We start from the raw sequence: 16,048 nt of genomic DNA, 5'->3' as shown, positions 1-16,048 counted from the left end.
GAAGTAGTCAAAACATTATTGATTAATTAGTAATAATAGTAAATAATAATAATATAAAACAATTAATGTATCTAAGGCTGTTCCACTATGTATTACATTCGTTTACGTTTTGCCTCACTGCGTAGCTAATCCAGGTCTGCCGATGTTGGCGTATGACTTAATCGATGCTTTAAAATCTCTATGCTTCTAATTACGATTGCATCACCTTTGAATGATTAAAGCCAAACGTATAAAGCTTTACGCAGCGACTAATTATCTCATTAACTTACAGATCGAAATATACTCGTATCTCGAAGAATGATAATTTTCACGGAACGATGGTATTTTTAACTGCAATTTCTATAATTAATTATAATAAGTCCGATTAGATACACGTAAGCACAATTATAAATCAACTAAATGTCATGAGCTAAGAAAATTATTTTCTCATGATAATGGGAAAAGGAAAAGCAACTTTAGAAGGATCGCAACGTGTATTCGCAATTTGGATTACGACCTCGTTACAACGTTTTGGTTCATTTATATGCCACGCACGACTCGCCATGTATACATAGATTATGAAGCTACATTCTCTCGATCGGTTTTCACATCGAGACACACTATCGATCCATGTGTAACGTGTCGCTCGATAGACTTACTTCCTTCTTCTAGAAATATCGATCTATGAATTTCATCGAACCTTGTTTCCGCTTCCGGGTCCTTTCTCACTGTGAACTCGCAAGTTTGTCCTCCAGTGTTAAATGTAGTAGATTTATTTCCCAATCATTGCTGGCAACGTTACTCGTGCGTTAATCGATTGGGTGAAAAACGGATTCGAAATTGCAAAATTTGGAAATTAATAACTGGCTGCTTGAAAGTAAATACATAAGGCGTAGAATACTCTGTGGGCAATCAATCTTTTTTTACGTCACAGATCATCGTTACTTCACTTCATTTCTTTCACAGGCGAACGATCGCGCTCGCGAATTATCATATTTTGAAACGCTTTTAATGTATCAAACCTGTTTGACCCAGATTTCACGCCCGACAGCGAGGTAATCTAACTTTTTACTTAAATATTCATATGGTGTGCAACGGTGTCACATCGAAGAACTCGAATTTCACTCGTATTCAAGCACCTGAAACCCGAGCGCGAACGAGTTAAGGATGCAATTAAACAGGCAAGTTGAAGAACGTAATTACGCATTGTGACACTTCTTTATTCGCCGACGTTCGTCTATCATTACTATTAGCCTCGTTTCCAGAGTATTATCATTACGCAAATACGCGATTTAATTCCAGTTCACGTACACACCATGCAAAAACTAATGAGTTCGTTTGTTCTATACATAGCCTTGATAACAGCCGCATCATTATACTCTTTTTGGTGACAGTTCAAATTGGAAGATTTGTTGTTTCTCGAATAACCTTCGTTTCGATAAATTAGGAGACGATTGAATCAGAGATCTTCCAAACTCGATGCGTTTGTTCTTGACAGATTCATTGGCCTACTGCTTGACTAAAGATTAAAAGGCGAATTAATTTCTGTTTAAGATTAATCGACAAATTTGTTCCAAGTGCTAGCTGTTACACGATCTATCCCTTTCTCCGTTTGGAAATTCAAAGCAAGCACTGTTGGAAAAAAGAAAGGATTTCAGTTCCGCTCGTTTAATGGAATGATAGAAGCAGTTTCAGAAAAGGCGTAAATCGTCGAGCGATGACGACGCAGGCCGACGTTCCGAGAAGGACGATTATCAGAGCATGCTAAAAGACAGGCCGATCTTTGGATGTGCTTCATTAGCCACGATCAAAGAAGGATCGTACCTGCAATCCAACGATGCTGACTCAGTCGTAAAATTAGTTGACGCTAACGAAGGACGGACGCCCATAAAACTATCCGAAATTTTAAGTGGCGCTCGATTGATCCTGCAATCAAGCTTTCAACCCCTTTCCCGTGACCATTCATGGAGAATTTTATCGCTTCTAGGTTTCCCACGTATATGCAAACATCACGAAAATATTTCAGAGTGTACAGGTGTTAAAGAGTTTTTTAATTACTCCAATCGAGGATATAATCTATCGATCGAAGAATCAAATGAAACAAAGAGAAAGCTCAGTGTATGCTCCGCGAATGTATGAAATTCCTCAACAGGTGAAGTTGTTACTTGGTTGCAGTGATTACAAAAAAAAAAAAAAAATGGAAAGGAATTTGTAATTAAGCAACCATAAATCTCATAAAGATACGCACACACAACATAGTGTGCACAGTTGAACTATGCAATCGAATCCGACATTAAGAATATTTATTTCTCGTTTCCTACTTCCTATCGTACAATTAATTTTTTACTGCACTTATACGGCAAGTTCAAATAGAGAAGCAAGATCGTAGTTTCTATTGCTGGATAAATATTTTAATTTAGCTTTTATAAGGGCAGAGACGAGAGATTTATTGTCGATCGCAAAAATTTCAAAAATTGCGTACACATCGATGTGCAAGAATCGCGATACAAGAGAATATCAATAATACGAATAGATAGGTTGCGTTTGAAGCGAATCGACCCAGATCTTAATGCGCGATCAACATGACTATACGCGTTGCACCAGAAAGCGAGAAAATATGCGCAACGCGTAAAATCTTCAAGCCTTCCTCGCGTAATCGACATTCGAATCTAAACTTTGCATCAACCCACTCAATGGAATGCATGGGCAAAGCCGTTTAACAAAACACTTGAGAGAACAGCGAATAAACAAAAGGTACCGAGGCGCGTGTCTACTTCCTGGAGTTTACCAGCTGATTGCTCAACCTGAATTCGCGTCTCGCCCCCACGCTTTTGCTGAAACTTCCAACAAAATAATGCTGTAAGCATGTGGAAGACAAAGATAGTTCGTCAACGTGGTTAGTAAAAGAAAAATATATAGTCACGACACGCGTGCGGGAGCGTATAGTCTTGTGGATCGTTTTCTATAACGCGGGCTTCCAGGTGGAACGGAGAACAGGAAAAGCCACAAGATCGTTCGGGCGGAAGGGAGGGGCTCTCACGAGCGATTTCCCTTTCAATCGGTTCGCCCTTCGCCGTTCAGTTCTCGCGATCAGAAAATTCCAGATCCGCAATTGCACAAATGTGTCGGTACGCCGACGTCCGCTTTCGAGCGATCGTCAGAATAAAAATCGACCGGTTTTATTCGGCTAGGAGCCGGAAGGGACAGGGTCGACCGTTTCACCCTTTGGGTTTTCTCTTTCTTCTTCTCTTTTCTTCTCTGTCACTCTGCTCCGGGGGTCTGGTCAAACGTCCCCCCGTAAATAGAGGGCATCCGTTGAACGATCAAAGCGCAGCGTGTAATTACGTTCCAGCGAGAGCGACGTAGGTGTTAGCTCATGGGGAACAGTCGCTGTTTGTGTCGTATGCTTGAATTTTAAGTTTCACGTCTGTATATTAATTTACACAAACATTCTTGCGTGATCGCGATGGAATGGAAAATATTCCAGCGAAACTTTGCTAATCCTCACTTGAGAGTGTACGCGAATCTTTCGTAATATACATAAAGAAATTTTCTTGAAAAATTGAAAAATTAATGGATAATTGCGATTTTCAATAAAATGTTTTTATCGTGCATTTGACCCTAGTCGATAATAATCGCGATGGATATCATTCTTATTTTCTCATTGTCAGTACTGGTCGTAGAACTAGTACCGTAATCATTCTTACGCAATATCGAGCCGGTTATCGAGTCGAAGCATCTACATTACGGCACGCTGACGTTGGCTCCACAGGCGCTTACTTAGATGCTCAATCCATAATGCACATCATGTACATGCATGCACCGATATGCTAGGATGCAATGTACTCTTGTAAGTAGCACGATTGCGTTTTTGTCAGGGTCGTACGAAGAAACCGCAAAGCGTATCGTGCGTAGGAATCTTTTCCTTCCTTTTCTTTCCCCGCCCTCCTTTGAATATCATCAAGTAATTAGATAAAAAACAATAAGAAGAATGTACATAAATTAATGGATTATAATCGAAAGAATTGTTAAAAGACATTAGCGTAGTGAAATTAATTAGATCAATTACGTGAAACTATGGCATAGACGTAACAATGGTCAAGCTATCCATCGAGCGTATCGCGAATTCCCCGAAATCGTCGAATTTCACATGCTGGAATGAACAAGCCAACGCAATCACACGTAATAACGAGACACAGATTTCCCTTTTGATTAATCACTCCCTGCCCCTCGACAATGCGCGCGATTGTAATTATTACGTAAAATAATTTCCCTTCGCCGTAAAGACAAAATAAAACCGCTGCAAATTACTTCACCGATTAGGCGAGCCGCAGTATCGATCGATTCTTATCGATCCATACAATCGCTTGAATTTCGTTGCGTCAACGTTGCAACACGATTCGGGGGGAGAACGCGACGTGTTCCTCCGTCACAGTGTTTCCTTGTTTTCAATGGGCCACGACGTTTTCTATACAATGTATTAGGTTGTCCGAAAAGAGTCTTTCTTTTACAGACACGTCTTTTACAACCACGCATCTTTATACAAAAATGAAACATAATCTGTCAAACGTTGCGATCTTTATTTTGATAGAACAAAATGGATCACACGTAATTCGACAAAATAATATAAAACGAAAAATGTTGTGCATCCATTATTTCTTTGTAAAACGAAAGAAACTTTTCGGACGACCCAATGTATATCACGGCGATTCACAATCCAACAGTTTTAGTCGAAACATCTGCTAAATTGGAGTCTTGTCCTTGAATCGAACCACTTTTTAGAAAAATAGAATGGATAGAAGTTTCACGTTCTAAATCCTTTATTTAGATCGATCAAGGACATTAATTGAAAGGATTTACAGGGGAAAAAGTGTGAAATTACCGATGTGTCGCGCATCAGTTTTTAGCGATCACGATATTCTTTAACGACGTGTCCCCGACAATATTTACTTTAATGTGATCCGATGTGAAAAACAATGTTGACGATAAAATATGTTCGTAATCTACGCTCAGTAAAATCAGTAATGCGTTTCATAATCAGCTGGGCGTAATTACGAACGGAAAGCATGTAAAATTGTACCGGTTGCCTTCATCTTGTAGAATTATCGAGTTATTGAATTTAATGGTAACCGAGAGGGTAATTTCAAGCCACTTTGTGATAATTTTCAGCGTCGAAATAGATCGGACTAACGATACATTGTATCTCCGGTTTAAGACTGCGTTCACGTAAATCCTTCTGTACTTAAAATTTCTCCTATTCACAAAATCTTGAAAGTAATCACGTGTTTTCGCAATTTTTCTACTCCTAAGCGCTAAGTAAATAAATTGCCGTTACATTCTTTTCGAAAGGCACATAAATCTTCGTCGTAAAACGTCGAGGCATTCGAACGAAGCATTCTCCGCTTCGGCATCGTGTGTTCGTAAAAGTAACAGGCTATCCGAGACAGTTTGCCGCGCTCTAGACATCGTTTACTCGGAAAGCAGCTCTTATTGTGAATTGCTGGTCACACGGTTTGCATGCATGCACCTCCTGCCACGGCTTGCCATCGACTTGCAAACGATTAACGTGCATGGTCGCTTCTGTTCCTCGCTTGCCTGGTGTACACTGCGATTGCCGCATACCCTTCACTGGATTCCAATCGGATGCAGTTCGTGCGGGATATCGTTCCGTGAGATCACGATCGTTTCGTAGAGATATCGCGGTCAATAATGATCTTAAAAGGAAAAAGGATGTAATTGGCTTCCGTTGAACGTTGAGCCATTGTTGTGATACTATTCGACCGTCGTCGATTAGGTTCTCAGGTAGATTCGAAAGTTTGGAAGCTCACGTGAAATTTTCGATCTGATATTTCATTTATACGGTATAGCATATAGCATATCATTGGTACGCGTAGAACTATCGACTATACGAGTTACCATTTATTATGATAATAACCGACCTACATTTGGTTTATCGGAGGTCAGGAACATGAATATGAATGTTGCGCTTCGATGCACGCGTTCCTTTCGCGTGCCACCACGAACGATGAAAATTATAAGCTCGCTTGTCACCGCTGTTATCATCGGCCAGTTGTTCTGTCGAGCGAGTTATATACCTGATAATTATACAGTTATGTATACAGTGCGCCAGTTTCGTGTTTATTGCCATCTACCTTCGATGAATCCACAGGCCTATCCATGTTTGGCCGAGAGAATCGAATGGAAACATCGTTAGCAGCGGTTGGCTGCAGTTGCACAAGCAACACCTTATTTGAGTATCGAACGAGATATGTCGATGCTCGTGCAGATTTTTCTGCCGATCGCTCTTACGAAAGCGACGGAACACGACTGCGTAAAGTCGAAGAGAAACCAAGTTATTAGCTTCCCGGTTAGATATGCAAAACTTCGTGTCGAGAAACACGTATGTATCTACTACTTGCGCGAACTTTCGTGCCTCGATAAACTGTGTTGTAACGGTATAAAATTAATTAATCCCGAGCTTTAGAAGAGAGAATTTCTACGATGAACGCATGATCGCTACATTGATCACGCAAAATGACTACTGTAGCAGAATAATAAGTGGATGGATTCCAAACGTTCTTCTCGAGATAAGTCTTCACCTTTTCGATTTAATCGAGGTTCGATCGCGAAATGGAACGAGGCAGATCATTAGCCAGGCTAACGATTTCAATCTCAGACACCGCGGGATAATCGTGCAAGCGTGACTGATTTACTCGCATATCCCTTGTCGTTTAGTATAATTAGCTCGCGTTAAAAGCTATTCAGTCTCGTAAACCTCCTAGCCTCCAATGATTCACTTACGTCGTAAACTTCTAATGTTTAAACGACATTCGTCGTTCATTAGGTAATATTAATAATGAGTCGTGAAGAGGAAAGGTAAAACGATAATTTGTAACAACCGTAATTTTACGACATAGCCAAACGAGTATTTTATGAGAGTATTACCTCTAGAAAACCGCATAGAACAACTGCAAACCGCAATAAACTTTGAGCTTATAGAAATTATTCGGTATTCGTAGATATAGGTCAATAGGTCGAACATCGTACAGAAAATCGTAAAATGCATAGAACCAGATAGATAATAGAAACTAGGAATTTATGCACGATGCTCCTTTTACGATCATAACTCGCGTGGTTAATCTTATAGATTTCGCGAAGATTGATTGTTACGTGCCTATCATTTCGTTCCAGTCACAAAGGTAACATTTGCGCGATGTTTGATGTATAATTTACTCATGCTCTTATGTCTAAACACTGTTCTCAATTCCACTAGTTCGTATTCATTAACTAAGATTCGAAATATATCTTTCGCTTTTTAAACGAAATATGTAATAAATGTTCGCTTTACGAATCTCTGCCACGGTTCATAAAAAGAAAAGATCTCAATGTGCGCTTACATCGAATTGACATTGATCTTGGAGAAGTACAAATATTCAATCCAAACAATTATCGTCTTTTTCCATCGGCTGACTCGTATCCGGCGGCAAGTCAAGATCATGTAATCCAGCAAGACGGGAATTACCAGCGGCTCGAAACGCCCGCGGCGCCTCTTCGTGGCTTGTATAACTAATCTTCACGGTCTGTGACCTACCGCAAGAAGGTCTTTGCCATGGTCGATTTGAATTAGCGCTTGGCTAGTAGCCCCAGTTAACCTTGCTATTGTTCCTTGCTATTGCTGGTGACCCTCCCGTCTAGAAAATAAAGTCGTCAACTGGTTCTAACTTATAACTGACTATCGAGCTATGATAAAAGTCGCGTGCCGCTTGATCGATCGACAACCTCGAATACCATGCCGTGCTATGTGTGTCACATCTGACATTAGAACATTAGTACGATCGGTGCATAATCGAGATCAGCATGCGAGTGACGTATTTAGAGAAACTGGTCTGTGGCTGAAAATAATCGATGTTTTAGAAATATTCAAAATTTTGATTCGAAAATGGATGATATTCTAAATTCCTGATTTCGAAAATACCTTAATACGTAATGTGCTCAAAATTGAATGTATATGCGTACGTCTGAATTAACGCACCGTCGATGAAAGTTAAATACGGTCATTCTATGAATAATGGCCTGTGGGAACAATTTATGGCAACCGTAATTGCTTGGAAGCTTGTTACGCCTCTGACGTAATCGTCTATGACTAACGTTAAGGGTTCCTTTCGCACATGAACTGCATCTTATCTATAAATACGTTGTCCGAATGTTTCGACGGCCTATTGAAATGGGTGTGTACGGTCGCGGTAAGATTTCTCACGTATCGTGTATCACGTACCGTACCGTACCGGTGTACAATTACGTCAGCACGTTTTGTCGCATATTTGTCGATTGTTTTGCATAATAATACATTTATTGGGAAGACTTGTATTCTGCTTCTTTTACGCGCCACATTCTTCTCCAAAATTCACTTCAAAATAAAAAGCTTCAAAATAAAATGACTACTTGATCGTCCTGTTTTTGAAAAGACAATTATCACGCATTAGTCATCACTTAGCATTTGTCAATGTACTTTTTCGACTTTCACCGTTTGAACCTTACTAAACATGTGACGCAGCTAAAACCAGTTTCACAAAACTTTTGAAATCTTTATGACTCAACAAAGTAACACGTACCGAAATTGTTTGTTTCACGCGTGGATATTATCAGATGTTTCATTGATTTTTATAGCTGTTTGTTCAGCAAGGAATACTCTTCTTGCGATGCGCAACGAATAACGAACAGGAATAATAATTTTAATAATCTTAATTCACTTAGTATAATAAACGGCTAAGGAGTCCCGATCCACCTTTACTCGTATATTACTTTGGCTTACGTAAGGCGGATCTTGATAGCAGTACGGCACAGTTACCATTTTCACCGGGCGTATTATTGGCGGAAAGTGAGAGCTGAAAAAGGATCAACAGGAATTCATCCTTTCATTCTTCTGCTCGCCTGTCACCCTCTCATGTTTTATTCTGCCTTTTTATGTCTTTCTTTTAGAACGTACTCGAAAAAAAATCGGAGGTGTAGATCGACTTACAGCCTGTTTAATATTGCGGTTTTTATATCCTTATTGGTATCGCACGACAGCCGAAAGGTGTCACACATAAATGAAGGAGAAAGAAGGAATTGCTTAATCCGCGATACCGGAATAATCATTACGGTTGTTGATTTTATACCAATTACAAAACAGGTTGAACAGTTACAAGGAATTGCAACCATGCTGCATACGAAATGACACAACACGTAGGAAACCGGAGGCTGTGCAACTCTGTGTAATTAAACAACCGCGTATGTTTCATAGAATACGAATTATGAGAGATTATAGATGATAAAAAGTAGATATCATGTATACGAATTAATACAAGCGTGTACAATGTACTTTATCCTGTACAATGTTTACGTATCCTTAGAAAATCATTTAGGAAAAATTTTCATGTGAAAATGAGACATTGAAGCTATAGAGCATGAAGTATGGATCGAAATTTCAAAAATTACGAATTTCAGGTTGCATCGTTTAGCTCAAAGATGAGATTAAAACAAACACTCTGCGCTTGACAGACGACAAACTTGGTTTCATTCGCCTCACCGAATGATACGATCTTTCGCTCCAATCGAAATATGTAACACGCAAGAAAAGCTGGAGGCACGGCTCTACAGAAGTCAATACGTCTGACGTCAGTAAAACGTGTCCGATATTGAAATCTCAAACTCGTTTTCTCGATCGATGGGTGAACTGCTCACTACATTAAGTCAACACGGAAACGATATACGATAAAAGTACGGTTACGCAAATTATTGTATAGATTTTGAATGTAATATGTAATATCGTTGCAGCGGGTTTGTTCGAGATTTAGGAGGAATTCACTATCGACAAGCGTGAGTCACAGCTATGTGAAGAATTTTGTAATAAGGAACATGTCCCTACCGCGCATTGTAATAACTCAGGATACGTTTGCTAGGATTCGATAGGTCGATAGAATACTTAGAGTTACGATTAAATATGGTAGATAATTAAAATTTTCATGGAACAAGTCAGCTAGTCGAAATACAATGCTACTGCAAATTATTGTATTACGTAAACACGATTCATACAGTAATTAAAAGTCTATGAATATTAATAGCCGATATTACTTATAGGAATATTAATCAACATACTTTGTCTCTGAATTAAAAGAGGGAAATTGAGAAATAATATGTTCGTGACAGTGAGTGAGAGAATACATAATTCAAAACAGAAAACGGAACAACAGCACATAAGAAGTATCCTCGAGAAATGAGTAAAAGCTATTGAATAGCAGGCATGATTATTTGTTCAACAAGCAGGGAACGACGTAGATTGACAGAACGAGTGGTAACTGATTCTGATTTGCGTTTCATTTATGTCAAAGAAATCGTTTGTGAAACGACGATTTGCGCTGCAAATCGACGAGATCGTGACTGATAATAATCCACCCATTTCGTTCTTAATCAACCACGCAGGTGTCTGAAATACTTTTGTATATTACATTACGCTTTCTAAGTTTCGGGTCACTAGTGACGAACTTTTATTTTTTTTTTTCTCGCCGTTTTGAAATATATCGTGTTACACATCACGCAACTGGCTATAAGAAACAATGACGAACGAATATAAAATTCTAAAATTTCGTGTCGACGATAAAATTGTCGTGTTTTACCGCTGGTCATGCTGGAACTGGGTTTAAATTAAACTGTCTGTAGCGCGGCTGATACAATCAGGGTATTGATGAATAGACAGGCAGTCACAAAGTATGCCATAAGAACAATATTTATTTGAAATTTGTTTTAAGCGTTAGTTACGATAGTGAAAACTAATTGATGAATCATTTCTGTGACTCGGTTACGATATTTCTTTCGATTGCGATCGATTCGATCTATATTTCTGATAATTTCACGATCAATTATTTGACAAGTCAATGAATGAAATATACAAGAATCAGCATTCAATAGTATAATAATCTGTTATTAATTTTTACATTAATAATTGTACAGTGACTGCTGAAATAAATATTCATCAAATATCGTTGTAAAATATTACATGGTTTAGCGCACGTTAATCATAATTCCCAGAATAATAATTACTCAAATCAAATTTCTTATTTACTTTTTAAAGAATATTTTTACAAAACGATTAATGCAGCATTTATTCTTATTTTAAATTACTACTTTCCGCTCTCTTGGTTAAAAGTATCAAAATCTTATCGGAAGATAGAAATAAAATTCACACAGATTATACGTATACATACACAAAATTGTGGTGAGACTGGAAAATTGCATACGAATTGGGAAACGAAATTAGGAAATATCTCTGTTGCTAGTAGAGATTTCTGAACGTAAAATTTTCCTGCTTTCCTGTTTCACCAGCTGCTACTCGTTATTCTGCCCAACTATATTGCGTAATTACGTAACGATTTTCTACATGCACCTCCGATTTTATGCAATTAATTGCAACATTAATTGCAGCCGATCGATTAGCCGTCAAATACTGTGTGTTCACAAAAGGTGACAGTTTCTATTTAGCAGTCTCTTATTTCGTATTTCCTCGATTAAGGATTTTTTCGACAATTCCGTTCAAAGATAGAATCACGAATTCAGTGAATAACACCATTCTCTAATTTCTGGCTTTTAATCACTTGAGTCGATCGACTTGATTCAACTTTGTTCTATTCTTACCGATTAAAAGTGTTTCTCGAGAAAAGAAGAACCATCAACTAGGTACAAGAAATAGACGGTACATTTTTCACAATGCGCACGAGTATTTGTCGCGAACGAACCCAAATGCGAGCAAGATTTGCCACGATCTATAGCCGAAAAAGATCCAAATTCTCAGGTGTCTCACGTTCGCGCGTTTCCTCCGATCGATATGCCGCAGACTCTGAGTCTTCTCGTTAGAGTCACGGAGCTAGGTCGAAAATGTATGCGCGCATATATACATATCTGCATAAAGTGCCCGCGTTCTATTTACTAGCCCCGGTTGGCGCACGTTTGGCGTGTTATACAACTCCCTGTGCACATTATGTATTATAATGTGTAACGGTATGTGGCTGTACAGTGAGTAAATAGTATATAGTAGGTGTGGCGATAGCGCACCGAACGGCCATTGGCTTTTCATTGGCGGGGTGTACGCGTGAAATGAAAGTGAATTCCCTATATAAAGGGTGGTTTTCCTCCAATGCGACAGAACCAATTTAATTTACCAGTCAAGACGCACTAGCCAAAGTAATACCCAATCGTTTACCATGAGGGCCCTGGTACGTTTCACTCCAACTCCGTGTTGACTTAAAGTTCATCTCTATTTGTGATCTCGAGAATATTCAGTGCTCGTAGTTACACGTAGTTTTTGTGAGCTTTTAGTGAAAATGCGGTCTCGAGCGTCTCGAAAAAGAAATTTGTCTTGGAGAAGTTACCGTCCTACTTAAATCTCGCGAGGGTCTTAAATCTCGTTAACGATTGATGTCTCGGTATAGAAACAATTTTGGCCAGTCGATCATATTGCATTTTTCATTCTTAAGGTATTCGTGATGCTGATCTCCGTGGCGTTCGCCGAAGACAAAACGGTCCAGAAGCGTGGTCTGCTCGGTTTGGGCTATGGTGGTTTGGGACATGGTGCGGGCTTGCTCGGTGGTGAATTGGGACATGGCAGTGTTGCGGTCGCCATTCAAGAAAAGCCTGTCGCTGTTCCAGTTCCAGTCCCAAAACCATACCCTGTCGCCGTTGACAGGCCAGTCCCCGTAAAGGTGAGGAAATTATCCGAGAAGAGTCTTTGTTCATGTTACAAATCTATTATTATAAAACTTAACATGCTTTATTAACTTTTTCTATTACACTGTTGCGTTTCCAGAGATTCTACTATTCGATTAAAAACCAAGTTCCATGAATATCAGCGTTAAATGAGATTAGAATTAAATATCTGTATCGAGACGAAATGTTCAACGAGTATCGTGTATGACACTATGTTTTCCTCAGGTACCAGTTGCGGTCCCACATCCAGTCCCAGTGGCAGTTCCAGTACCCCAGCCATACCCAGTAGTGCAAACCAAGACGATCGCGGTTCCAGTCGAAAAACCAGTCCCAGTCACGGTTCCAGTTAAGGTTCCTGTAGCCGTGCCCGCCCCATACCCCGTCAAGGTAAGTTAAAGGAACCAATTCTTTCGACTTCCTCCATAATTTCATTAATTAGCCACGATCCGAATATGGTAAAACTTTTATTAAATTTAATTTTCGAGTTTCCTTTTGGGTCACACTTTAAAAGCTTTCCTTCATCCTCTATTTACTGTTTACTTGCAGGTACCAGTGGCTCACCCCGTTCCAGTCGCGGTTCCCAAGCCGGTTCCAGTCGTCGTTCCACAGCCAGTTCTCGTTAAAGAACAAGTCCCAGTCCTTGTTAAAGGACACGGCTTGGGACACTATTAGACGAATTTTCCTTTCAATCTGCCACCCTTCCATTCCCACCTAACCACTTCCGCAGCATCGCAAAAGACATTATGACGAGAGCAGTACGAAAACACATTCTGCTTCGTAGTTGACACGAATCATGCAATAAACTGATTTTATAAATGTTTTTTAAAGTAACGTTTTGTTATTTCTTTTTGACCGAACCATTTCTTCGATCTTTGATGTTGATTAATGCATTTTGCATGTTGATTGTCCAGTCATCTATTACGAAATATATTTACCACACGTGGATTGCAACGCTTGGTAATTTCATATTTGCTTAGGAATGATCGATACATTACGTGCTCGTATTACTACGTCAATTAGCATTAAGTTTTTGCCATCGCACAGGCGAACGATTGAGCTCCTGTTTCCTTGAAAAGAGCATAGCTACTATAAATTATTAACTAATATAATAAACTGAAATTACGCAACAAAACAGAGATACTTGAAATCTATGGAGGGTAGCATCGATGGCGTGAAGACCTCGACCGATCGTAAAATTATTGGCTGAGTGCTGCCGTGTCGCATTAATGACTAGGAATTTCTGCGGTATTAATTATCTGCGTATAAAACGTTTCGACACTTCCTTGCGCGACAGCCCATTACTATACTTTTACGAGCGCTATCTGATTCACCATTGTATAGAAACTACCCACGAGTTGGCGATGTTCCCAAACCGAACCTTGACTGCGATTTCGCGCGGTCTGGGAACCTCCCTTACCCTAATTTTCAAGATCTCACGATGTTCACGGAATGCAGGTCAAGCGGTGAACTTTCCTTTGGATTTCTATCTATCTCTATCTATATATAGAAGACAGTTTTTTTTATATATTAAACTAACAAAAGGCTACAGAAAATTTTCCAAGAAAGCGACGCGCTAATGAAATGCCTCCATCAAATGAATTCCTGCCCTTTATGGTAGATTATTTCCCCGAATTGTTCGCAATTGCTTGGAATAACTTGTAAAATATTTTAGAGCGTATTTTCTGCTTTCGATTGCATCCGTCGTCCCATTTTCCGAATTTTACTGAACTCTTACTGAACTCTTACTGAAAGGATATGTACAAAACTATACACTTCTTATTCATTACGCACAAATATATCCTCGTACAAAACAGTCATTAAAAACGCAGATACTTCAGTTTATGTCTCATAATGCACTATTCATCCCCGTTCACCTCTAAAGAACGCATGCAAATAGTTATTAATTTTTAGAAAGTACTTCGTTGTGCCAATCGTTATCTGCTTCATACATACCGATCAGGTTACAACATCTCTTAATTAACGTGATCCTTAATCGCCGACCTTGTCACGTGGACGTTACATATTTTTCTAGATCCATGTAAATCCAATGATGGAAGTAATAAAAATTCGAAATGTTATTTCCTCGGTTAACATTTGATGTTTATCGGCAAAATTTGCAAATACACGTTGTTTCATTGAGTCATTCTGGAAGATTTATTCCAACTCTCGAATTAATCAACCATGTTTCCATGAACTATTATGGAAGAAATATTCGACAGGGTATCACATAGACTGAGTACCATCTGGTTCTTTATCTTCTGTCATACATTATGGACCGAACATTAAACTTTCATTGATGGTAGGTTATTCAACGACTTGAGAACGTGCAATTCAGCGTATTATCACATACTAAACGATTACACAATATTTTTTTAATGTCACGCTTAGAGCATCAAAACTCGAGTAACATCGTAATTATGTAAGGGTTATTCCGTTCTCTATACGAAAGTTAGCGCGAAAGCAAGAACAACCTCGAAACGAGTTTTTTTACGCCACGTGCGTGTCGCTTGAATATCAGGTTAAATTCCTCTTGTCTGATTAATTTCGTTCATCTCCGGGTAGAAAACTACGTTCACTTTATGAAAGGAATTCTTGATGTTTGGTAGATAAAATTTAACAAAATTTGATAGATTTTTCTAAAAACACATCATGCAATCTACACGTTATTTATATCAAATTTTTATATCAAACTTTTCGATAGAAATTTATATGTTGCAGTAAAAATTGATTTTGACAAAGTTTAGACATTAATCAATCCTCTTCTTCGCGTCGCTCTTTTTTGCAACTTTCAGTAATATTTTATAGGATAACGTTACAATAATAAATCTGCGTGTTTCATCTAGTCTCTATGTTACATAAAAAAGTTATCGATATATTTCGAGAATTAATTATTTCTTCATCCTTTGGCAGCAAACGTGTTCTTGACAATATTTCTCGTGGTATTCCTGTGCGATTATTTCACAAGGGAATAATTTTTATAAATCGACCTTCTCCATTATTAATGTATTCATGTTGCAAACTTGAGCGACATTTCGGAGTTCTGGAGTATGAAAATACGTTGTGAAATGTTAGAGTGCTATTTATACGACTATATCTTTTGCCTAGAAAGCTGTACGAAAATTACGATTTACACACAGTATAAAATCAGTTTAGACTTGTTAAAATCAAATGAATAACGACTTGTCCAAATCTGTATACATTAACGTAAGGATATCGCATAGAAATGTTTTGCTTAACATTTAAGGGATCAAGGATGATTCCCTTAAAAAGAAAGCCAACAATCGAAGTCCGATCAGAGAATAAAACCAGTTCATCGGGATTTAGCTATTTC

General features: G+C 38.7%; 1 protein-coding gene across 1 annotated transcript; it reads left to right on the top strand.

The window, feature by feature from the left end:
- Nucleotides 1–12,120: 12,120 nt before the first annotated feature.
- On the top strand, nt 12,121–13,548 carry LOC117163554 (uncharacterized). The gene is made up of 4 exons (XM_033345924.2): nt 12,121–12,227; nt 12,489–12,713; nt 12,943–13,104; nt 13,264–13,548. Exons 1-4 carry the CDS (start codon nt 12,216–12,218, stop codon nt 13,387–13,389), a joined length of 525 nt encoding a protein of 174 aa, XP_033201815.2. The 5' UTR covers nt 12,121–12,215; the 3' UTR covers nt 13,390–13,548.
- The last annotated feature ends 2,500 nt before the right edge of the window (nt 13,549–16,048 follow it).

The sequence above is a fragment of the Bombus vancouverensis genome, chromosome 9 (genome assembly GCF_051014615.1).
Source record: "Bombus vancouverensis nearcticus chromosome 9, iyBomVanc1_principal, whole genome shotgun sequence".
Lineage (NCBI taxonomy): Eukaryota > Metazoa > Arthropoda > Insecta > Hymenoptera > Apidae > Bombus > Bombus vancouverensis.
Note: the sequence above shows the minus strand (reverse complement) of the source record. Positions and strands in the feature narration are given on the sequence as shown.